A 22,333-nucleotide genomic window follows, 5' to 3' on the forward strand; every position below is an offset into this window, starting at 1 on the left:
GACCTAGTATGATGCTTTCTGAGTATGAGTTATATTATATGTTATGTGACCTGGCAGAAGCCATCCATCTATCTACGCACCGCACCGCAACAGTATTCTGGTTTGGGATTCGTCCGTTCCTATTGCGGAAGGAATCCCTTTCCCTTTCCATTTCCAGTCCGTCTCTACACAGCGACAACGGCTATTGATTGGCGAGGTGATGACTTTTTCCACTTCGAGGCCAAGCGCCGCCAGCTAGGTAAGGGGGAAAACAGAAATACCTCCGGAAAAGCGGCATGGTAAGGGTATAAGTTCGCTTTAGCGAGAAGTGGTTTGGTTCGTGGGAGGCGCGGTTGTGGCTTCCGAAACGGGGAATAGGGTCAGAGAGCAGAAATCACAGATCAGAGACCAGAGGTCAAGGCTGCGCATACGCATATCACTCACTCATTCACATACTCCTAAACAAGCGACGAGAGAGTCCTGGTGCACTCGTGCAGGGAGGGGAGATAGCTAGTGGGAGGGAAAGCAAAGCAGTGGAGAGCCATAGGGGCGGTGTAAACAATCCATCGAAAGAGGGAGGTTGTTCAGAAGGAGGGGCAGAAGCGGAGAGATAAGAGTCTTCCAGGACAGGCGTTGAGCCCGAGCAAGTGAGAAACGGGTGTGGTTGATATCAAGTCGTTCGTTCCTTGTCTTGGAAGCGCACCGGAATAGAATAGAACGCCTTCGAATTTGAGGAAACTGTTGGAAAAGAGGCATCCAAACAAGACATTCCAGAAGGGAAGGCATAGAGAATGAGGAATGCGTACCGAAAAGAGCAAGAAATAAGAAACGAAGAGCCATATTGGACGACAGATGGCAAACTGAAAGGGAAGGCGTCCATGAGAGGAAGCCGCAACAAGTTGTTTTTGCGTAAAGATGAACCCAAAACAAACGATTTAGGCCTCTGATGTATGGGGAAAGCTTGGATAAAAGAGGCAGGCGTGCCGTGAGAGGTAGGCGTATAGGTGAGAGCGCACACAAAAGACGAGTGTCCGGAGGTTGTAGAATGGAATGATTGAACTTTGTATAGCATGTCAAAACAGGAAGCCGTCCGAGACAGGAAAGTGCCTGGATAAATGGTGGATGCATGTATAACCCTAGCCGCGACAGTTGTGGCTCAATCTCGTCGTGTCATCATTCGAATCAGAATGGGGGCGAGCACCCTAACCATCTCTTGGATGGACCACGATCTGCATGTTATATAGGTCCAATGGCATGTCGTGGAAGATCAGTGCAACACCCTTAGCCCGGAAGGAGGTCCCACAGCAAGGCTGGGTATCACGTGATAATCTGTATAATCCGGTTTGTTCCTGACAAAGCAAAGCCGGAGCCTGGTGTTGGGTGGGTGTGGTGCCAGTACTCGGTGCTTGTAGGTCCACCGCGCCATCAGCAATCTGCATCTGTTCCTTCTTGGTGCCTTTACTCCGCCCTTTCTGGCGCCAGCGGACCAATAGCAGAAAGAGCATTTCCCAGAGGAGCCGCTACACCAGGGCGAAAAGAGCATAGACGTTGCCCACCGTAGACTGTGGCTGCAAGTGTACCCTGCGCCACATAGGGTTGAAAGCAGATACTCCCGCAGTCTCTATCCGCACGAGAAGGGGACTTCAACCCCGTGTTATCCTGAGACAATTCTGGGAGGCAGGCTTGAATTCTCTAAAGGGGTGCTCGGTGGTGTCACAGAATGTTAGCTGGCCGGTTCTCTGTAACCAGCATGTGGTGCTGGCTGCCTGGGGTCGCGAGCTGGAGCTGGGGCTGGAGCTGATGACACCGACATCGTAAAGTCGTAGGGTGCCATACCCCGATTGGCTCAGCCTTCTAAGTCCACAAGTCAGACTCATTGACGCCGATAACAAATGTGGCTATAGTTCATCCTTACTTGTAAACTCGTCATGTCTTTTGTCATACTTAGCTGCTGCCGAGTCTCCGAAGAAGCCCTCCAGCTCCATATATTCGGCGGCAAACACTGTAGTAAGGAGAGCCCAGTCTTCCACCGTGGGGATGTCTAGATGCGCGCCATCGTCCTTCATCGTGTGCCAGACGGAAGGAAACCGAGCGGGGATGAGGTGCAAGACTTGGACACCCCGAGCGATGAAAGGGATATGATCGTCTTGCATAATATAGCTGTCGAATCTATCGGTCTCCTTCTTATCCTTTTCGGGCAGCCACGTCCGCGATGGGTTACTCCGGAACATGCCCAACTTGCGAAGTCGTTGCTCGGCCTCGGCCATTTTCACATATGACCAATGAGAGGTGTGTTGCCAGGAGGGAATTGGACGGTCTTCTGAGGACCCGAGAAGATCGAGCAGCACAAACAGTTCGATAGAGTCGAGGTAGTTTTTGTAGACACTCGTGGCTGGGTGCATGGTGTGCTCCCACTCCTCGGCAAGCGACCTGGCTCCATATATACTGTCGGTCGCAGTCCAGCTGAGAAAAGCCTCCTCGCCGTCGAGAAATAGGACTTGGATTCCCCTCTGCTCCTCAAATTCAGGATCGGTAAACCCTTGCTCTTGCATCGTAGACCACTTCTTGGCCAAAGCTGCGTCTATAGATCTGATGGCATGCATGATCATGGCGCACGGGGCCGCCGAATCGATCGCACCAATGAATCCTTTCGGCTCGTACTTGGAATCGTAATGCGCTACCAGGGTCAAGCGCCCGACATTGCCGGACTGCGTCCAAGGGGGGTCTCGAGTGGCAATCAAATTCACAAACGGCACCTCCTTGTCTCCGTGGGTGGGTGTCTTTGCGGTCGAATTCTGGAAGGTCAATGACCAATCTGGCAAAGAGGCGTGGAAGAAATCGACGAAATGCTGGAGGACCCTCTTGGAGCCCTCGGTGCCGGGGACTCGTGGAATCAATATAGGCGCAAGGAGATTTCCGGTGTGTATGTCGAAATCGCTGGTCTCTGGACGGGGAAGACCATGTTGCAGCGTCTCGTCAGAGAGCGGGACATACGCTAGAACCCCTGGCCAGAGAGATATCAGCGATATCACCGTCAAGAGCCTCGTCAGCACCCAGCACCGCATTTTGGCAGAAAAGTCGGAAGTGACGCGTTCATCCAGATGTGAACATGATATCTAGGAAGCATTGACGAGGGGCTCTTGGGTGGAAGAAGGGGACGGCGACTGGGCGAGATTGTCTTCAGTCCTCGGCGCAGTTTCCGTCGCAGGACGCGATGCGCGCATCTCCAACTTCAATGGATGGTTGCAACCGCGTGTCTCAAATTCTACACCAGTTATTACTGACCGCAGTCCGATACGATTGAGACAGATGAGGGGCTTGCCATCAGCTGTGGTGGCTGAACTCCGCTATGCCTTCCAATCCTGCTCCCGGCAATATGCTGCCTCGAGAAGGACTCAATTCAGCACTTTGCACCAAAGGCTAAAAAAATCCCAGCACCCAAAGAGCGAAAGTGTTCCAATTCAAGTTGTTCACAGTCAACTGCAGGCTCAAAAACCGAACCTTGCTCGACCGTTGATACCTCCAGCCCCGCGCGCGTCAGAAAATAAGCAACTCATACCCCAGGAAGAGCAGGAAAAGTCCCTCGACACAGGCCGCGATGTTGAGGTTCCCTTCAAGGTTATTCCAAAGGCCGAGATCGCTCCAAACTTGACCCTGTCACCCAAAGAACGGCTCCATATCGAGCAGTTGACGAGGAGATTACCCCCTCGACCTGAACCAAAGGGTGCGCTGTTCGTACAACTTTCCGCGGCGAGCACATACACTGACATGTACAGTGTATAAGAAGAGATTGCGCATATACACTGCCGGCAATGGGAGGATATATATGCTCACATTCCTTCGGTTCACCACGATTGCGGCCCTGACGTTTGTCACCGTCATAGTGGCTCCGGCGCACTGGGTTAGTGGGAGCTCATTATGGACTGTAGCTGGCAGTGAGTGTTCCCTCATCGTGTCCTGTCAGCCCGCTGATCTTGAATCGCAGTATGGTTTGCGGGCCTCTTGCCCTTCATCTTTGTGAACTGGACGCTGAGACCAATGGTGACGGAGATCTTCCTTCGGCTTCCAGCGTCGGCTCAGACGTCTCCCAAAGTAGCGATGGCTTATGCGAAAAGCCTGCCAGGAGATGCCACACTTGATCTGAGATTTATGCGGTCATTCACCATCACTGATGTGGTGACATTGAGAATTGCCGACACGAGACCGATCAAAAGCCTCTTTCGGCCTGTTAGCTTTGCGTGGATTGGACCGATGGTGCAGCGTGGTAACTTTCTGAGACCGAATCCGACGCAATTCTATGTACGGCCTGAGTCGGCGGGTGGACGAGCAGCAAGAGATGTCATTCCGGGGATCTGGAGCAAAGTGTACGAACGACTTACTGGGGTTGAAAGCAATGCCGTATCCAAATGGCGGCGATGATTGAAATCAGAGTCAATTCTGGCACTTTTTGAACCTCACTTCACATCTCAACTTCTCACTCAACTGTGTCTGAAACAAAAACGTCTGGCAGAATCGAGCATTCACTGGCATGATATTCCCCTTGCCAAGTCCAACAGTCACTCTTGTGTGTCTTTTCCGTAAATCTCACTTGCTCCCATCCTCAACTTTGACTATCTTTCTCAACTCTCAAACCAAACGCATCTTCCTCTTCGTCAACATTTCATCCCCCGTACCTTGCACAAGCCGACCTACCACATTCAGCCTCGATACATTGCCATCAAGCTCTACCGACCATGGCAGACGCTACTACGACCAAAGCTCCAGGTGGTTTGACTCCTCGTGAAGGAGAAGTCGCTCTTGCTGCTCTTCAGTGTGTCAAAGGTGGTGATATTCAGGTAAGTCTAGCCCTGATTCTCAAGTGCAATGACCATCAGCCAGATCGCCGCCGCTACGGCCACTGAAGAGATGTCTTACGATTCTTTCCCGCTGACACAGTCCTTTTCAGATCGACTATGCCGCACTTTGCGACCGTCTTGGTTTCAAAAACGAGGCTTCAGCGAGGACCGCCTGGTGCGTAGTCAGGAGGAAGCTCTTCACTGACACGAAGTCATCCACCGATGAACCGGGCACGCCAAAGGCCAAAACACCTCGCAAAGCCAAAGACTCGAATGTCGCTACACCAAAGCCAGCTCCAAAGGCTTGTGCTGGAGCCGCCGCCGACAAGGATGGTGGTGATCATGACAACGGTGACGATGAGAAGAGTGGCTCTGCTCCCGCTGTTGCCGCCGGCGACGCGAATCGATCTGAAGGTCAGTCTCAAACAAAACTCGCAACATGTACATGTTTAAGCCACGTTTTCTACGCATCTCATCGCTTTTATCACAGCCTCGCATACTGACGTTCTTGCTCCCTTAGAAGCCCCAACTACACCCAAGACTCCTACGACCCCCAAGAAGCGGTCCCGCAAGACTAAAGCAGAGAAAGAAGCCGAGGCCGCTGCCAACGGTGAGGCTGCTCCAGGCGACGGTGACGAGGACGAGAAGCCGCCGAAGAAGCGGAGAACTCCCGCCAAGAAGAAGGTGACCGAAAGTGAAAACAATGGTGAGATGGACGGCGACACTAAAGCTACTCCTGCCAAAGGGAAGAAAGCTTCCACTCCCCGCAAATCTGCCACTGCTGCCGCCGACAAAGTCACCGATGCAGCTGGTCCTGGAGAGGAAGAAATTGCAGCTGTAAAAGTTGCCACCCCGATCAAGAAGAAGGATGGTGTCTCAGACGAGCCAGAGGCGTCCCGTACTGCCGTTTCCACTGGGTTCGTTTCCTCCCCTAGCCCTTTTTGCTCGTGTGCTAACACCATCCCATTTTCAAGTGCCAGTGCCTCCAAAGTGATGAATGCCGATGTCAACGGAAGTGTTGGCGACACAGCGAGCGCAGCTGTCGAATCCGTTGCGGCCAAAGCCACTGAAGTCCTGGCGAGGGCGGCTGGCGCTAATTGATCTCATCCCTACCTCCAGGGTTTTTTGGGTGGCCGGCACGACCTGTACAACGAGGAACATTGCAACTTTCAGCGCCATGTGCCGAGTTACATTTCATGAGGCGAGATACACAGTGACAACGGGAAGAGAGAAGGGAGCAAACTGGAGCTCTTGGCTGCAAAAGCAATTGGAGGAGATCCATCTGGCGGAAGACATGGGCAGGAAACATGACGAAGTGGGACTCACTCACATGTGCGCAATCTGCACAGTTGACGTGAGGCGTGAAGGAATCCATGCGGTGAAAGTTTTGCTGAGAGCTTGCGAAAGTGCCGAGATCGAGGCCGGCGAGACGTGGTGCTGGATGAACACGAGAGAGGGAGTGTCTGTCTTGGACATGACAGAGAGGCAGGGAAATGGAATGAAGTTCAGGTTATCAACTCAACTCAACTCAATACAACTCGGCTCCCACCATCAACCGGGCCTGGTCGAGTAAGTTAGGAATGGACAATTCAATCTTCTCTCTGCGTTGTTCTCGTCCGCTCCCTCTGCGTACCTAGGTATATCTATGGCATCGTTGTCCACACCACCCCACACCATTCACTCATTCATCCGATTACACGTGATATTCAAGTAGCTTCAAGCACTCTTGACGTTCAATATCTCATGATCTTGAGTGAGCAACCAAGGATAAGCAAAGACAGCTTTCTTCCGACGGTATCCATTAATCGTACTCGTACCCGTCCGCACCTATACCCATCCCGAGGTCACTGCCTGGGATGGATAGATTGATAGATTGACAAATGGACAAGGATGACATACAGAATTGATTATTATTGTTGGATACCAGTTTCCCGCAAAAGGTCAGACTCAGATCTACCATACGTACCGAGCACATGGTAAATACCTGGTAGATGGATAGATCTCTTTTTGGTTCTCTTTTCTTCTCTGTTTCAGACTCCTCTTGCTACCCACCCACAAACTCCCCGTATAGTGAATATCGAGGAAACCCGCCTGCTTCGGCCGTGGTGGCAAAAGACCACGGAACAAACTTTATGTAATAACACATGGCGAGGAGGAATGACTGATAAAAAACAGACAATCATGGCTTTAAACCTCATCGCTCACACAAAACATGCGACAGAACCAGGACACCGCTCACAAAGCTTCAATGCACTTGACAAGCACGTCGAGGCCGCGATCTTCCACTTCTTTCCCCTTGAGGATCCATGCGAGATCACTCAAGATGCCCAATGGCACTTCTTTCTCCTCGTCCTTGTCGTTCGCCTCCTTGGCCTGCATCTCACCACTGTGAGAGCTCTTGGTCCTCTGCTTTCGTGCCATGAGGTTGGAAATCTCCCACTCCTTTGCCGCCTCCTCTGCGCGTTCAATGACTTGGTTCGAGATCCCACACATGCTGGCGCAGTGCATACCGAAAGACCCCTCGGCGGTGCCCTCCTCCAGTTTGTATAGGAATGTCACTCGCCTGTCTGCATCGTCCACGAGGATCTTCATTCTCTTCGGCGCTATTTCTGGATGATGCGCAAACTCCGAAGAGAGCGAGTGGTAATGCGTCGCGAAGAAGCCCAAGCAGCCCACATGTGTGGCTAGATGGTGCAGGACGGCTTGGGCGACGGCCACGCCATCGTGCGAAGACGTTCCTCTTCCCAGCTCGTCCAGGATGACCAGGCTACGTGGTGTGGCCTCGCTCAGAATCTTCTTTGTCTCTGCCAGTTCGACAAAAAATGTTGACTGGGCGGCAAAAATGTGATCCTGAGCCCCCAGGCGCGACATGATTCGGTCAAACGGTGTAAGACGAGCAGACGCGCAGGGGAGGTAGCAGCCGATCTGAGCCATGATAACCGCGATACAGGTCATTCGGAGGACCGTGGATTTTCCGGCGGCATTTGCACCCGTGAGAAGGGTCAGATTTTGCGAGCTTCCGCCCAAAACAATGTCGTTGGGGATGAAGTCGTCAACCTTGGTCAGAAGACATGGGTGGCGTAGATCAATGAGTTCCAAGGTCGACCGACCACCGGCATCCTTGCCAGATGGGTCAACGAATTCTGGACGACAGCTCGGGTGTCCCAAAGATGTGCTTGCTTTCGCAAGGGAAATCAAACAGTCTAGTTGCGCGATGATCTTGACTGCCGCGAGCCATATATCGTAATGTTCGTCGAACTTGGCGTAAAGTTTGAGCGACACATCCTTGACGATCTGAGAGTGTGTCTCTTGTGCTTCTTGGAGTTTCCGCACGAGATTCCGCAGTTCTGGGAAGTAGTATCTTTTGACGCTCGCGGTGGCGGACATCTGGTCCCAAGCGGCGGGCACCTTGATGCGAGTAGGCACTTCCATTTGCATTATTTCCTTGCCGTTGTCGCGGAAGCAGATAGCATTGGACTTGAGCTCTTTGCGCCACTTGCGGAGAAGTTCATCAAATTTTTCGTTGATGGCATCAATCGTGTCCTGGGAGTTGTCGAACTCTTCTTCGATGCCACGTTCGGGCACTAAGACGCCAGACTCCTTAGCCTTCTGGCGGTCAAAGGCATTGTCCCAATACTTGAGACGGGGTTCGAGATCCGGCATAGCTGAAATCAATTGGCCGATGACACCTTCGCTGTCCGTTGCTTTACCAGTGCCGTCGCGCAATAAGGACATAGTGTGGTCAATCTGCTCGAATCCCTCAAGAACTCTGACAAAGTCCTGAACTTTGCAGGTTCCTGCGTGGACACGCGATATCAATCGCTCGAGGTCCGGCATCTTTGTCATTTGGGAAGTGAAACGATCCCGGACTTTCGCATCGGCGTTGAGAGAGTCGACAGCATCCAGCCGCGCATTGATCTTCTTCGTGTCCATGAGTGGATGGCACACCCATTGTTTGAATAAGCGTTTGCCGAACGGCGTGACACAGCGGTTCAATAGCTGGAAGAGCGTGCCTTCACTTCCACCGTCGTAGGAGTTGGCAAAGACTTCCAGGTTGATCAAGGTCTGACCATCGAGGACCAAGCTCGTGGCTTTGCGAATAGGATCGTACCATGTAAAGTTACCGATCGTCACGAGACCACGCTCAATCTTCAAAGCCCTCAGATACTGGATCAAAGCACCAAGAGCAGACATGAGTAAATCCTTCTCTTTCGCCTGCTGCAGAACTTGAGGCCACTCGTTGGGAAAGTAGTTCTCTGCTTCAATTTCCTTGGCAGTGATGTGGCCTTCCCAGAATTCCTTGCCAGGTTTCAAGTAGTTCCAGATAGTAGTTGGGCTGGTGTTGTTCTTGAGGATGCGCAATGTCTTCATTGACACACCGCCCTTTTCCAGCAGAATCTCTTGAGGTCTGGTCTGGGCGATGAATGTCTCGAACTTGGTCAGGTCCGCATCGTCGACAAATTCAGAGATGTGGAACTGGCCGGTGGCAGTGTCCACAAATGCCACACCAAATGCTGGCAGATCCTCGACCTCGGATTCCTTGATTGCTACACAGTACGTCGACATGTCGTCCTGGAGCATAGTGCCGTCGACCAGTGTACCTGCAGTGAGCACACAGGCTAGTTCTCTCTTGATGACTTTGTCCTCTTTGCTCTTCTTGCTGGCAAATCCACTAGACTTTTCATCCCGCTCACGCATGTCTTTGCCCAGAGCAGTCTCCTGCTGGTCCACGCGGGCAATCTTAAACCCCTTTGCGACGAATTGATTCGCCCAGAGGTCTAAGCTCGACTCTGGAACGCCCACCATTCTCATGTTCACACGGTCAGTCAATTTCAAATCGAACAATTGATGCCCGATGGTCGCATCGTTTTCGTAGAGCTCGTAGAATTTGCCTTTCTTGAAGAAGACAATAGTATCCCAGAACTTCTGCTTGATTTCCCAGTACTGCTTCTCAAAAGGCGAGAAAGCCCTCCAGGCCATGGGCGGAATATACAAGGTGCGTGGATCGTAGTCAGGATGGCCCGGTGGATTGCGGTCCATATCCCTGATATCCTCAAGCCAGGCGTGGCGCTTTTCCGGCTCGGTCATGTGGGCTTTCTGTTTCCTCCCGCTGGGTTGTTTAGGTGGAATGTTGGTCGGCCGTGGCTGCAAAGGCTGAGGATGCTCAGGGTCGTACGCCCACTGCAGAGCAGTCGAAGTGCCCTCGGGGATTTCTTGGTCGACATCGACCTCAACTTCATCCGTTGCAGGAGTGAAGTGAGAGGAAGCAGTTCGGGAGGTATTTTTGGCGGTCCGCTTGCGCTTCACAGGGCGACGTACTTCGTCTTCAGAGTCATCAGGTACAATAAAGTCATCCATTTCTGCACAGTTAGCACGAAACCAATCAGATTGAGATAAGGTATGTACCATCTTCCGGCTGCGCTTCATTTTCTTGCTCATAGACGTCCTCGTCCGCACTATCGGAGGGTCGCTTGCGTTTAGTAGATCGAGCCCGGCGTCCTGGGGTCGGCTTGAAAACATCGTCACCGTCGGTGCCTTCGCTGTCGGACTCGAGATAGTTGATCTTCCTGGTTTTGGCCTATTGACCTCAGCGGTTAGTTCAACGCAGTCACTGAAGGGCGTGGTTTCTTACCCTGCGCGAAGGTGTCCCACGGGCTGTCAACTCCTCTCTGCCATTAGTCTGCTCATCGTCAGCTGAGACTGGCGATGGCAGACCTTTGGAAAGAGGCAGACTCGCCTTAGGGGTGTCGTCCTCATCTTCAGGTTCGACCGCGTCACTGCTGGCAACAGGCGTCAGAGCAGCTGACGATTTGCCGACCGGTTTCGTGCGAGTCTTGGATGGAACAGGCGTATCAGACACTGATCGAGCAGGCAATGCGGCTGGAGAGCCAGTGGAGGGAGTCTTTTGGAAGAAGCCAAAGAGGGTCTTCTGTCCACCCGTAGAAGAGGATTTCTTCAATGCGGGGGTGGAAGCAGGGGTAGAGACAGTCTTCTTTGGCATGTTTCGGAGGCAATGAGACCATTCAGGCCTCTATACCAGAGAGAAAAAGATAGTATTAGTTACTGAGCGGATTGATCAAGTCCTGAGAAACACGAAAATGTTGGAGAGAAGACAACCGCGTGGAGAGAGACCGAGTTGCTAGCGCGTCCAACGCCTGACGCGTAAAGTAGCCGATCAGGCAAGCCAGGCACTAGACGGTCCCAGCCACACGACCCCCCTGCCCCCTCAGTTGTCAGCCTCGTCCTCAGGAGCAAGTTACATGGTATTTGATTTTACATGCTGCCTTTGACGCAGGCTGATATGTTATTACATCGGAGATCACAACGTCTTCAAGACCGTTGACTCGCCTCCCCCACCTCTCTGATTGTTGTCCATTGACACATCAGGACTATCCTTGCTCCCAGGAGGTCCATCCCATCCAGGGCATGTCAATCCAAGCTCCGCATATTCCTCGTCTGGGACGATGTTGATAATCTTGATCCTCCACTTCCCTGTTCGAAGAATGAGCAGGTTGTCGTCGATGATCCATTTTTGAACCTCCTTCCAGTCGGACGTCTTGACGGGTGTAAAGCTGAGGCTATCGTCCATTGCATTTGTTGCATCTGAGGCGCCTCCCACGTACGCTCCTCCAGCATTAATAAGTCGCTGGCCCTCTGCTTTTGACGTCACCATCCCTGCCGACCAGAGAATATTGCTCATAGGTTTCTGGGAAATGAGGCTCCGTGGGAGCTTGATGTGAGTCGAGACATTGTCTTCCCGCCGCAAAGGCTGCGCATGCTTGTTTAATGAAGGGTGTGCGAAGAGTGGGTTACCAGAAGAATGTGTATCACTTGCTTGTGTCTCTGTCAAGCTCGCCTTCATATCGCTGAGGCTAATGCCTTTTTGGAAAAGTTGACGATGTTCACTTTCGGCGCTGTTCGCAGCATCTAGTCCGTAGATGAGCTCGACGAACTCTTTTGCGAGCTTGTGCTGTGCTATCCGTTTTGATTGATCTTTTTGATGCTCCTTCATGATTTCGGTGATCTCGGGCAAGGGCAAGAAAGTCAGCAACTTGAGGTATTTTTCGACGTCGGAGTCTGAGGAGCGCAGGAAGAACTTTTAACTCGTGTCAGCCTCGTCAAGCTCTCTGTAGGGCACAAGTCATACCTGGTATAGATCAAAGATGCTCGTCATGTCTGGATTAAGCCAGACGGCATTACCAGCACTCTTTCCAAACTTTTGTCCCGAGGCCGTGGTCAAGAGAGGCACAGTGAATCCCATTGGATCCGAAGTGACCTCAATGCCGCGCTTTGAATCGAGGAGCTGTGTTTGCCGCAATGCAACTTGGTACTCGTGTGAGTCTTTGGCGATTTGCTTCACAGCTTCAGCACCAGCGAGAATATTTCCAAACTGATCCGCTCCACCGACTTGCAGCTGGCAACCGGATTGGAACAAATGCCACCAGTCCCATGCCTGGACCAGGGGGTAGCTGAACTCAGCAAAGGACATTCCGTCCCCTTTCTCTAGCCTATTCTTCACCCTAAAAGACAACCATGGTCAGCAACCAAACCACCCGCGAAAGAAGGAATGGCCTGCTCACGTGTCTCGGCCCAGCATTGGACCTATCCGTATGTGTCGACCGAGAATGGACAGAAACTCTCTTGCTGTGACCTTGGACCACCATGTTACATTGTTCTCGAGAGATCTGCGCCAGGCCCATTCCCGCGTATATCCTTTCCGTGCGGCGTATGTTTCAATCGACGCACCGAGTCTCTTGAGTTGAATATGCATAGCTGCCATGTTGCCTTTCCTCTGCGATGGAGACATCATTTCTCTGCCTTTCAAACGGCCCGAAGGGTCGCCAATACTAGCGGTGAATCCCCCTAACTGATAACGGTCAGCTACTCCTTCGCAAGAGACCACGTCCACTAGTACTGCTTACAATGAAATTGGCCTTGTAACCATGGATATAGAGCCAACCCAGGACCATGAAGGGAACCATATGACCAACATGTAGAGAAGGGGCGGTCGGGTCTATGCCAGCATAGACTCCAACTCGACGGTGGGTGAGGAGCTTGTCCAGTTCTTCCCTTGTGCTTCAAACCGTCAATGAGACATCCTGGACCTTATTTTCGCGGACTCTTACCCGACAATCTGGTTGATATACCCCCGCTCCTCAAGTATAGTAAGCATCGACTTCATGTTGCCCTTTTCGATGGCTTGGGCTTTTGCACGCCATTCTTCCTCCGCTTCTTGTATCCGTCGCACGTGGGCTTGCGTGATCCATCTTCGTGGGGCCGATGCGCTTGGAGGTGGATTCCGATCGCGAAGGTGGCTGCGACAGCTTCGACAGATGTACAAGGGGCGACAAGCTGTGCGGAGGTGGTTTGGTGTCTTCATGAGGCTCTCTACCCAGGTAGTTCAATGCGGGCGCATCAAAACGAGTTCAACTGCGCAAACGAAAAAGTTGTGGTTCAGGGACGGACTTTCGGCGCAGCAGTCGCCGACACCGTCAGCCAATCATCAACTAGCAGCGAACATCAGGGCCAAGACTGCACGGTACGTCGTCAAACTTTCCTCATTAGGTGTACGCCCGTTTCCCTTTGTTTTCTGCCAAGTCCCCCGCAGTACTATTTCCACTTATAGGCACCCCCGGTCCCCTATTCTAGAACACGCCGCCGACTGGTGGAATACTCGTACCGGTTGCCGGTTCTCCTTGCAGCAAAGCGCACCCGAAAAACAATTGTTTGCAGACACTTTCGGACTCTTGGATAAACAGTACCTTGTACCATGCACTCCTACATTGTTCCACATGGACAGTCACCACACGGTCAGAGTACTTCGAGTTTTCTGTGCTATTTGAAGCATACTGGCTACCTTCCAACTCAGCAATCCATGGGTCTTTGATTTGGTATTCAGAGGGTGTCCACCCAGCCAGTTCCTGGTCAACACTAGCGATGCCTACCGGATGATATATCCAGATGCAGACTGAACAGAGACCCGTTGTGATAATGCAACCAAATCCTTGGTAAGCAACAGAACCCCAGATTACCACGGGTAGTGGTTGTCCGAGGCCGGCAAATTGAGTTTCACGGGTGCCCGGCCCGTTCTCGGTGTCTGCATCTTGCCCTCGGGAGGTATATACAAACCTGTTATCCCCCGCACAAAGATTCCTCAGGCTGAGTCATTTCTAATCGTCCTGTATCTTAATCCCACCACCATGTCGGTAGAAGGTCGCTGCGATGAGCGGTTCTTCAAGGTGAAAGAGCTATTCCAAGGATTTCTGGATTCTGGCGCGGAGCTTGGAGCCTCAATCTGTGTCAATATCGATGGTAAGAATGTGATCGATCTTTGGGGAGGATGGGCCGACCAAGAACGAACCAAGCCGTGGACTGAGAACACCATTGTCAACGTCTGGTCAACAACGAAGACCGTCCTATCACTCGCTACTCTCATTCTCGCCGACCGAGGATTGCTGGGGCTCGACGATCCTGTGGCAAAGTACTGGCCTGAATTTGCAGCTGAGGGCAAGTCAGACGTCAAAGTTCGCCATCTCCTCTCCCATACATCTGGACTCTCAGGTTGGGACGATCCCATCGACATTGAAGGAGTCGAAGATGTACCCAGCGCCAGCGCGAAGCTTGCCGCTCAGCGACCCTGGTGGGAACCTGGCACCGCTTCTGGCTACCACGCTCTGACTATGGGTCACTTGTTACAACCGGTCATTCAAGCCGCCTCAGGTAAAACACTCGGCCAGGTAGTGAATCAGGAAATCGCCGGACCGCTCAAGGCTGACTTTTCCGTCGGCTGTCCGGAGAGCGAGTGGCATCGAGTTGCAAAGGTCGTTCCACCACCACATATGGACCTGTCTCAAATCGATCCAAAATCTGTCATGGCAAAGACATTGAGCAATCCTCTATTGGACGCCAAAGCTTCCTGGACGGACGAATGGAAGCGGGTCGAGATGGGTGCTCTGAACGGTCACGGCAATGCAAGGTCAGTTTGTAAGATGCTCTCTGCCATCACGCTTGGTGGCGAGGTTGACGGGCAACGTCTGCTATCTCCGGCCACCATCGACCGCATCTGGGAAACGCAGTCGAATGGTACAGACTTGGTTCTTGGTATAGAGGTACGCTTTGGCATTGGGTATTGCCTGGAGGCACCAATTCTCAAGTGGCTTCCCAAGGGCAAGGTCTGTTTCTGGGGAGGCTGGGGCGGCTCAATTGTCGTCATGGACCTTGACAAGAAAATCACCTTTGCTTATACCATGAACCACATGGAACAAGGCACCATTGGCAATTCTCGATCCTCGGCGTACGTCGCTGCATTTTACGAAGCACTGTCATAGCGTATAGTGGGTGGGCAAGCCAGGAACAGAACTTTGAACTTTCCATTGATATATGATTATAAGCTTCTTGCTCCAAGACCCATGGCTCGCTGAGATTAAGGACTGACATGACTATACTTGCGACATATCCGGGCAAGGCGTGTGGGATCACGGTCAAGGACAAAACAATGGTTTCTGGATTATCTGGAAGGCACAAATACATATGCCAAGGCGCCTACTTACCTACCAATACCTAAAATACTCCCAGTAATACTTACGAGATATGTTTGTAGAGATTGGTAGGACCGCAGCAAGCGCGGACCCCAGTGGCACATGTCTCAACACAGATGATGTGCCGAGGGCTTCATGCATCACTAGATATCACCAAAGTCTTTCTCCTTTCCAGTGACCTAGACGCAACATCTGTTGCAGAAGGTTTCCTCAGCTAGAATCCCGAAATGGATCAACACACACACACACACACACACACACACACACACACACACACACACACTTCGGCATACCGAGGCCCCACATGATTACCCTCCCACCTCCCTTGGCTCGGGGGCATGGCAATACTCCATCCACCAGAGGTGGTAATCGCGGCCCCGAGGAACACGAACGAAAACAAGTGGCGCTCACTTGTATGCTGCTAGGTCAATGGGGATCGTCGTATGATTGCATACGGTACTCTTCCCAAGAACAGAATTTTACAGGACTTTATCGGGACGTCCAATCGAGAGATATAGATAGAGAGATAGAGAGTGTTGACTTACAATATTCTCTGTGCACACCATGAGCAGCAGGTAAATCTTTTGTTGTTCGTTCTCAGCCACCTCGAAAAAGGATGGCGAAAACCGATGAGAAACTGGGGTTCGACCCGGAAGCGTTGAAAGCAAAGTACCTGGCCGAGCGTGAAAAGCGAATCCAAGCCAATCCACATGGGGTCGACCAGTATCGATCGGTCGAGGGTGCTCTGGCTCACTATCTGGACGATCCATGGGCCGGTCAAGATGACCGCCGAGAGCCTCTCGACATCAAGACCGACGTTGTGGTAGTTGGTGCCGGGTACGGAAGCGAGCTCCTGGCATATCATCTCGAGAAGAACGGGATTTCGGACTACAAGATTCTCGAAAAGGGAGCAGATTTCGGTGGTGTTTGGTTAGTAGTCCAAACACGCGTTTTTGTTATAAATCAAGTATTGACCATATTATGCCAGGTACTGGAATCGCTACCCTGGTGTGCAGTGTGACATCGAGTCTTATATCTATATGCCACTGTTGGACCGTATCGGGTACATTCCCACGGAAAAGTACGCCCACGGGCCAGAGCTCCTAGACTACGCAAAAAGACTTGCGAGGGAGCTAAAGCTTTACGACAAGGCTATTTTCAAGACAGAGGTCTTGAGTATCCGTTGGAACGAGGACAGTTCGATGTACTCGGTACAAACTAACCACGGAGACAAGATATTCGCTCGTTTTGTGGTCGGAGTCGCCGGCTCGCTCCATCGGCCAAAGCTACCGGGATTTCCTGGCATCGAGACTTTCAAGGGACGGAGTTTCCACTCGAGTCGGTGGGACTACAAATACACCGGAGGCGACTCGACCGGTGGCTTGGTCAACCTCAAGGACAAGAAAGTGGGCATCATCGGCACAGGAGCCACGGCGGTTCAGATTGTACCTCACCTCGGCCAATGGGCAAAGGAGTTGTACGTCTTCCAACGGACCCCGTCTTCGATCGACGTGCGCAACAACCGACCAACGGATCAAAATTGGGCCAAAACACTCACGGGGAGTTGGCAGCAGCGACGTATGGACAACTTCAACAATATCATCGGCGGCGCTCCGGAGGAGGAAGACCTGGTTATGGATGGATGGACCGACATAATCCTGCGGTTATTTCCGTCAAAATCAGACGGCAATGCGGAACTGAGCAAAGAAGAAAAGGAGAAGCGGAGGCAACTGGCCGATTTCGAGAAAATGGAAGAAATCAGACGGCGAGTCGACCGCATCGTCAAAGACCCCGAGACGGCCGAGAGCTTGAAGCCTTACTACAACCAGTTTTGCAAGCGGCCGTGCTTCCACGACGATTACCTCGAAACGTTCAATCGTCCAAACGTCAAGCTCGTCGACACCAAAGGACGGGGGATCGAGCGAGCGACCGAGAAGGGAGTCGTGGCGAATGGCCAGGAGTACGAACTCGACTGCCTGATCTACGCCACGGGCTTCGAGCGAGCAACGTCATGGACCCATCGCGCTGGAATGGAGGTATACGGCAAGAAGGCGCTGCCTCTATCCGAAAAGTTCTCAGACGGCCCGAGCACGTTCCAGGGCTGGATCACCAGAGACTTTCCAAACTTTTTCATGATCACAACCGTGCAGGCATTCATCACGCCCAACTTTCTGCACACGACTGCCATACAAGCGGAGCATATTGCATATGTCATCTCAGAATGTAAGGCGAGGAACATTCAGGCCATAGAGCCCACTCAAGCCGCCGAAGACGAGTGGGTGGAAATGATCATTGCGTCGGGCGAAGACTCGAGAGCGTTTCACAGCGAGTGCACGCCAGGTTACTACAACAACGAAGGTCAGATTACGAGACAATTGGCCAAGAGTTCCTCATACGGCGGCAGTCCCTTGACGGCTATAAATTTGTTGAAGAAGTGGCAGACGGACGGGAAATTAGAAGGTCTTTCGCCCACATATGCTTCGGCCACGGTGGAAACGGTATCATGAAAACTGTCGTCTACCAGTAGCAATACATTAGATAGATAGACAGGTAGAGGGATAGATATATTGGTCATGCTTTTTTCCCTATAAGTCACTCGGAAACACTCAATCAAAGAAAGCATTGCCAAAAGCTACGTCTCTCTAATAATAACTCTCCATGTCAGTCAATACAGCTTCACATTGTGCTGTTTCATGGCCTTTGCGAGTCCACCGTTCCCCAAAAATTCCGCTTTGTCGTCACTCCATTCGGGCTGCACTCTGTAATGGATGTTTTCACCACTGCACTCGGCAGCCTGGCCGGTTCGACTAGAGTCGTCGATGAATCTCATAAAGGCCGTGATGATTGTGGACACTGGCGTGATGTATTCCTCCGGGGTGGTGAAGGAATAGATCTTGGTCAGACCCGTGTGGACGAGACCTGAAGTCCCCGTCAGTGAGTGACGGGAATGGGGATGCCACGTTAGTAGTTCTTGTCCCTCGCCTTACCTGGACATATGCAATTGACCGTGACAGGCTCTCCGAGTTCACGCAGTTGCTGAGCCAAGGCTCTAGTCAATCCGACCACCTATAGCGAGATCAGTTTTTGTTAAACGCATTGCACAAACAACATTCGGCATTCTTGTAGGTGGGAAACACACCCCGTGTTTGGAAGCTGTATACAGCGGAATCGTCGGGCCAGGATAGATGCCGGCCATGCTCGAGGTGAAGATCAATTTGCCAGACTTGTCTGGGTTTTTCCGGAAGAAGTGAAACCCGAGGTAGGCACAGTAGATGGGGCCTAGCAGGTCGATATCGATGACCGCTGTCGAAGGCTTCGGCGGCGTCCCGTCGGCTCGGTCTGGCTGGGGTTTGTAGAAGCTGATGCGATCGCCGATACCCTGAGAGAAAGAGAGTAAAAGGTATGAGCCCTGTCTTTTTTTATTTCCTCTCTTCGAGTTTCGGTAAAACAACAACAACAATAACAACAAAAGTCCCCCTCTCGATCACAGTTGGTTGGTTAGACTCTTACCGCGTTTCCAAAGACAGCATCGAGTCGTCCCCATCGATCCCACGTCTTTGCAAATGTAACGCTCAGCTCCTCGTAGTCGGCGACGTTGGCCTTGAAAAATAAAGCCGAATCGCCGTGCGCGGCCGCAATTTCCTTGCCCGACTCTTCGTTCACGTCAATGATTGTGACATTCCAGCCCAGCTGCCACAGGTGCTCGGCCACCGCGAGTCCCATGCCCGACGCACCGCCAGTGATGATGCAGACTGGGGATTTCGCAGGCTTTTCGTTGTCACTGGAGGCCATCTTTGGGAGGCAAGTAAGTGTCGACGACCGAGTTTGGAGGTCAGGATGATAAGACACAAAAAATTTCAATGTGTTCGATCGTGAGGAATCGCTTTCAAGTAAAAGTCAACAGTTCCTCCAAATGTTTGCTTGACGTTCTTGGGATCGACGTCACGCACAAGACTCGATACGGTTCTAATAGGCTCTAGGCAGCCGCCGAGGAGTTCGGAGCGCTGGAAGAGTCTGACCTCGGGGCCTGATGAGGCGGTTGAACTCACCCGAGTCGTCGATCCACTAAGCCGAAAAAATCGTTTCACGTTGGTCCGAATGTCTGGTCTCTGGTAAGTTCCTTGTATTTGGTATAAAGAGCCATCCTCATGCTCAGAACTCGTACCAAATATATATACGTCGCAACAAGCAATCTCCGATCCGAGGCTACTAAGAAGTCATGGCTGCGTATACGGTACAATTCATACAAATTGAGAAACTGGGTCCTAGTTACAATACATGGGTAGAATGATCATGCCCAGGTATAGCCTGAATAGTCAAAGGCAGACAGCAGGTTTTCTGCAAATCCCAAATCTCCATCCGAGTACCATTCAGAGGTTGAAAATGGATTAGCCGATATATCAGGCACTCTATCACTGGCGGGATCAAGCGCCGCGGCGGCGGCAGCAGCAGCAGCAGCAGCAGCAGCGGTAGGTTGCTGTCCCATCTTTTCATTGTCTTCGTCCAAGGCATCGGCCATTATTGCGTTGCGCTTGGCCGGGTTTGGAGCCGAGTGGCTAGTGCTAGATGATGACTGGAGCGAACGACCGAGTACAGCCTTCCTTGTATCCTGCAACATATTTACTACGTCTCGCAAGATTGGGCCATGGTCAGCTAGTGGCAAGGAGCACTTGATGGAGACGTCGACTTGAGCGATACTCCGCCTGCGAATCTCCGAGTCTGCGTGGTTGAAATCAAGAAGCAACGCTGATGTCGCCAGGTAGATGTTGGTCAGGGCAGACGGGGGTAGAGCCCCGTGGAGGTCGTGATTCAACAGTTGCTCAAGTACAGCTGTTGTTTCGTAGCCCGCCTGTCTGACCAGGAAAGAGTGCCACTCGGTTTGTGGTGAGTGCTCGGTCGTCTGCTGGACTCTGATGCGTGCATAGACGTCTCTCGTCATGTTGTCTTTGTAGATGACAAAATGTGCCCCCCAGTATATCAACTCGATCACCGACATGGCCCAAGCCGCACCTCGAGAAGCGCCATATGGAACACCGGCCAGCAACGAGTCCCATCGCAAAGTGTCTGGGATTTCAGAATGCCATTGCCGGAGGTCACGGAGCATATACTGTCGTAAGGCAGGTAGAGTCGTTCCAGACCCCGTCCAGCCCCAGGCCACGGCATCGTGGAATATATGCTGCAGGATGAGGTATATGTGTCTGCACAGCTTCGCCTTCTCGACACATACCAGCGCATGTTTCAAGCGTTCGCCTTGTGACTCATGGCTGGAGTTGTCGGCTGCCATGTTTATGTCAGTGTCGTTGAAGCCGAAATCGCTCAGGGTCAGTGTCGGAGCCGACGGCCATATGCGAGGGTGCTGTCCCGTGTACATGCACAGATCGCATTCTTTCATGAGCACACACCACCATAAAATTCGACGTCGGTTGCGATCATGCCGGCTTCTAGAATGTGAAATCGTAGACAACTGAGGTTTGTCCTTGTCCAAGTTCAAAAAGTAAGCTTGGGTAATTGCATTACCAAGCCAATAAGTCGCGTCTTTGGGATTATTCTCCTTTACCCACCCGAGGAGCAGTAAGGAAGCCTGGCATATCGTCGTCTTATCCTTTTCGATGTCCATGTCAAACAGTGTCTACAAAACAGACGGTCAGTTTCTTCTGCCAACAGACAATCGGCAATACTCGACCTTACCTTTGCTCGCTCATAGTATGCCTCCCTTGCCGCCAATTTCGACATGTAGCTTTGCCGGATCACCACTTCGGGGTCAACCGACGCTACCCCAGCAAACATGACTGCATGAAAGAGCAACAAGGGCATCCTCTTCCCGGAGTGTTTCGTACTCCCACCAAGAATACTGCGAAACTCGGCCAGATCGATCACCGGAAGGAGGGGGTGTACAAAATCCGCGTACTGGTTCAGGATGGCAAATTGAAGCGGCTTCGGAGGGAAGGTGAAAACTCCTTTGCGGCGCAGGTAATCCACGTCATCCACATGGTTGACTGAAAACGCTTCAATGAAGTCAGGTAGCACAGCTGTAGTGTTTGAATCTGGCCGGTCATTCGCGACGAGTCTGGCATTATGAGAGTGCGAGATGCCGCGAAGATTCACAGTATCACTTGGTGAGTGCGATTGCTGACGATCAGAGTCGGCGTCTTCGGCTTGTCTCTCCAGAGGTTGTTGGAGTGGAGGCTGCTCGAGTTGAGAAGCATTGAAGATGTCCAGATCCGGACCGCTCATCAGGTTTGCAATGTCGTCGGAAGCCGCAACATCCCAAATTGTCGGCAGATCGTTCTGCACATGTTCAGGCCCAACGTTTCGGCTGTGACGAAGCAGATTCTGGCCGGCCACGGCAGCTGTGTTTTGTCGTAGGTTGGCTTGTTTATCGTGAGGCCAGGAAGGATTTGCACTCGATTCACGCGTGTGTTGGCTCTGACGGACGAACTCGCATCTTGTGCCGTCGAGTGAACAGTTGGTGCACTTGCCACGCTTTCTCGTGGCATCACACCTGACTTTGCGTCCCCGACACCGCAGACAGGCGCGAGAAGCCCTGCCCTGCTTTGGTGGCTGACCGGTAGCGTGCATGGCTAGATGTGACTCTGGGCCGACTGGAAAGCTGGTAGGTGCGGGTCTCGCAGGGTTCTGATCCTCTGCCATTTTGGAAACACAGGTGAAAAAAAAAAACAAGCCCCCACAGCGTTGTGGATTGACGTGCGGTAAAAATTTCTTTCAAATGTAAGTGTCTCCCAAGTACGAGGAGGTAGATTCCCCCGCGAACCTGGCCAAATCGAGGGAAAACATGGAGTTCGAGGTTGGGAAACCTTGGTGGCGTTACTTACGCGGGTACTGAAGCACTTTTGCCGAAGCCTCTTTACCGACAAGTGCAAGTACAATTACAAGGCGAAAAGCCTGAGTTCCCCACCTGACCCTGATTGTCTAGTATAGGCAGACTAGTCTTGATTTGGAAGAGATAACGACAAATTTCAC

At 52.0% G+C, this 22,333-nt stretch overlaps 9 protein-coding genes across 9 annotated transcripts; 4 read left to right on the top strand and 5 right to left on the bottom strand.

Annotated features, from left to right (window-relative positions):
* Positions 1-1,877: 1,877 nt before the first annotated feature.
* Positions 1,878-3,044, bottom strand: Z517_06670 (uncharacterized protein; the record flags this gene model as incomplete). The annotated part of the gene is made up of 1 exon (XM_013428409.1): positions 1,878-3,044. The coding sequence occupies one exon, from the start codon at positions 3,042-3,044 to the stop codon at positions 1,878-1,880; it is 1,167 nt and encodes a 388-aa protein (XP_013283863.1).
* Positions 3,045-3,288: 244 nt separating this feature from the next.
* Z517_06671 (uncharacterized protein) lies at positions 3,289-4,398 on the top strand (the record flags this gene model as incomplete). The annotated part of the gene is made up of 3 exons (XM_013428410.1): positions 3,289-3,703; positions 3,756-3,914; positions 3,965-4,398. The coding sequence occupies 3 exons, from the start codon at positions 3,289-3,291 to the stop codon at positions 4,396-4,398; spliced, it is 1,008 nt and encodes a 335-aa protein (XP_013283864.1).
* Positions 4,399-4,712: 314 nt separating this feature from the next.
* Positions 4,713-5,915, top strand: Z517_06672 (uncharacterized protein; the record flags this gene model as incomplete). The annotated part of the gene is made up of 4 exons (XM_013428411.1): positions 4,713-4,814; positions 4,925-5,228; positions 5,335-5,731; positions 5,789-5,915. 4 exons carry the CDS (start codon positions 4,713-4,715, stop codon positions 5,913-5,915), a joined length of 930 nt encoding a protein of 309 aa, XP_013283865.1.
* A 1,134-nt stretch (positions 5,916-7,049) lies between these two features.
* Z517_06673 (uncharacterized protein) lies at positions 7,050-10,815 on the bottom strand (the record flags this gene model as incomplete). Its single annotated transcript, XM_013428412.1, has 3 exons — positions 7,050-10,174; positions 10,221-10,392; positions 10,447-10,815. 3 exons carry the CDS (start codon positions 10,813-10,815, stop codon positions 7,050-7,052), a joined length of 3,666 nt encoding a protein of 1,221 aa, XP_013283866.1.
* A 318-nt stretch (positions 10,816-11,133) lies between these two features.
* Positions 11,134-13,194, bottom strand: Z517_06674 (tyrosine-tRNA ligase; the record flags this gene model as incomplete). Its single annotated transcript, XM_013428413.1, has 5 exons — positions 11,134-11,910; positions 11,962-12,334; positions 12,395-12,681; positions 12,737-12,890; positions 12,941-13,194. The coding sequence occupies 5 exons, from the start codon at positions 13,192-13,194 to the stop codon at positions 11,134-11,136; spliced, it is 1,845 nt and encodes a 614-aa protein (XP_013283867.1).
* An 820-nt stretch (positions 13,195-14,014) lies between these two features.
* Positions 14,015-15,142, top strand: Z517_06675 (uncharacterized protein; the record flags this gene model as incomplete). Its single annotated transcript, XM_013428414.1, has 1 exon — positions 14,015-15,142. The coding sequence occupies one exon, from the start codon at positions 14,015-14,017 to the stop codon at positions 15,140-15,142; it is 1,128 nt and encodes a 375-aa protein (XP_013283868.1).
* An 826-nt stretch (positions 15,143-15,968) lies between these two features.
* Positions 15,969-17,859, top strand: Z517_06676 (uncharacterized protein; the record flags this gene model as incomplete). Its single annotated transcript, XM_013428415.1, has 2 exons — positions 15,969-16,282; positions 16,341-17,859. 2 exons carry the CDS (start codon positions 15,969-15,971, stop codon positions 17,857-17,859), a joined length of 1,833 nt encoding a protein of 610 aa, XP_013283869.1.
* Positions 17,860-18,017: 158 nt separating this feature from the next.
* On the bottom strand, positions 18,018-19,144 carry Z517_06677 (uncharacterized protein; the record flags this gene model as incomplete). Its single annotated transcript, XM_013428416.1, has 4 exons — positions 18,018-18,271; positions 18,340-18,418; positions 18,492-18,731; positions 18,863-19,144. 4 exons carry the CDS (start codon positions 19,142-19,144, stop codon positions 18,018-18,020), a joined length of 855 nt encoding a protein of 284 aa, XP_013283870.1.
* Positions 19,145-19,643: 499 nt separating this feature from the next.
* Positions 19,644-22,003, bottom strand: Z517_06678 (uncharacterized protein; the record flags this gene model as incomplete). Its single annotated transcript, XM_013428417.1, has 2 exons — positions 19,644-20,981; positions 21,041-22,003. The coding sequence occupies 2 exons, from the start codon at positions 22,001-22,003 to the stop codon at positions 19,644-19,646; spliced, it is 2,301 nt and encodes a 766-aa protein (XP_013283871.1).
* Positions 22,004-22,333: the final 330 nt, after the last annotated feature.

This window comes from Fonsecaea pedrosoi (genome assembly GCF_000835455.1).
Source record: "Fonsecaea pedrosoi CBS 271.37 unplaced genomic scaffold supercont1.4, whole genome shotgun sequence".
In the NCBI taxonomy this organism is placed as follows: domain Eukaryota; kingdom Fungi; phylum Ascomycota; class Eurotiomycetes; order Chaetothyriales; family Herpotrichiellaceae; genus Fonsecaea; species Fonsecaea pedrosoi.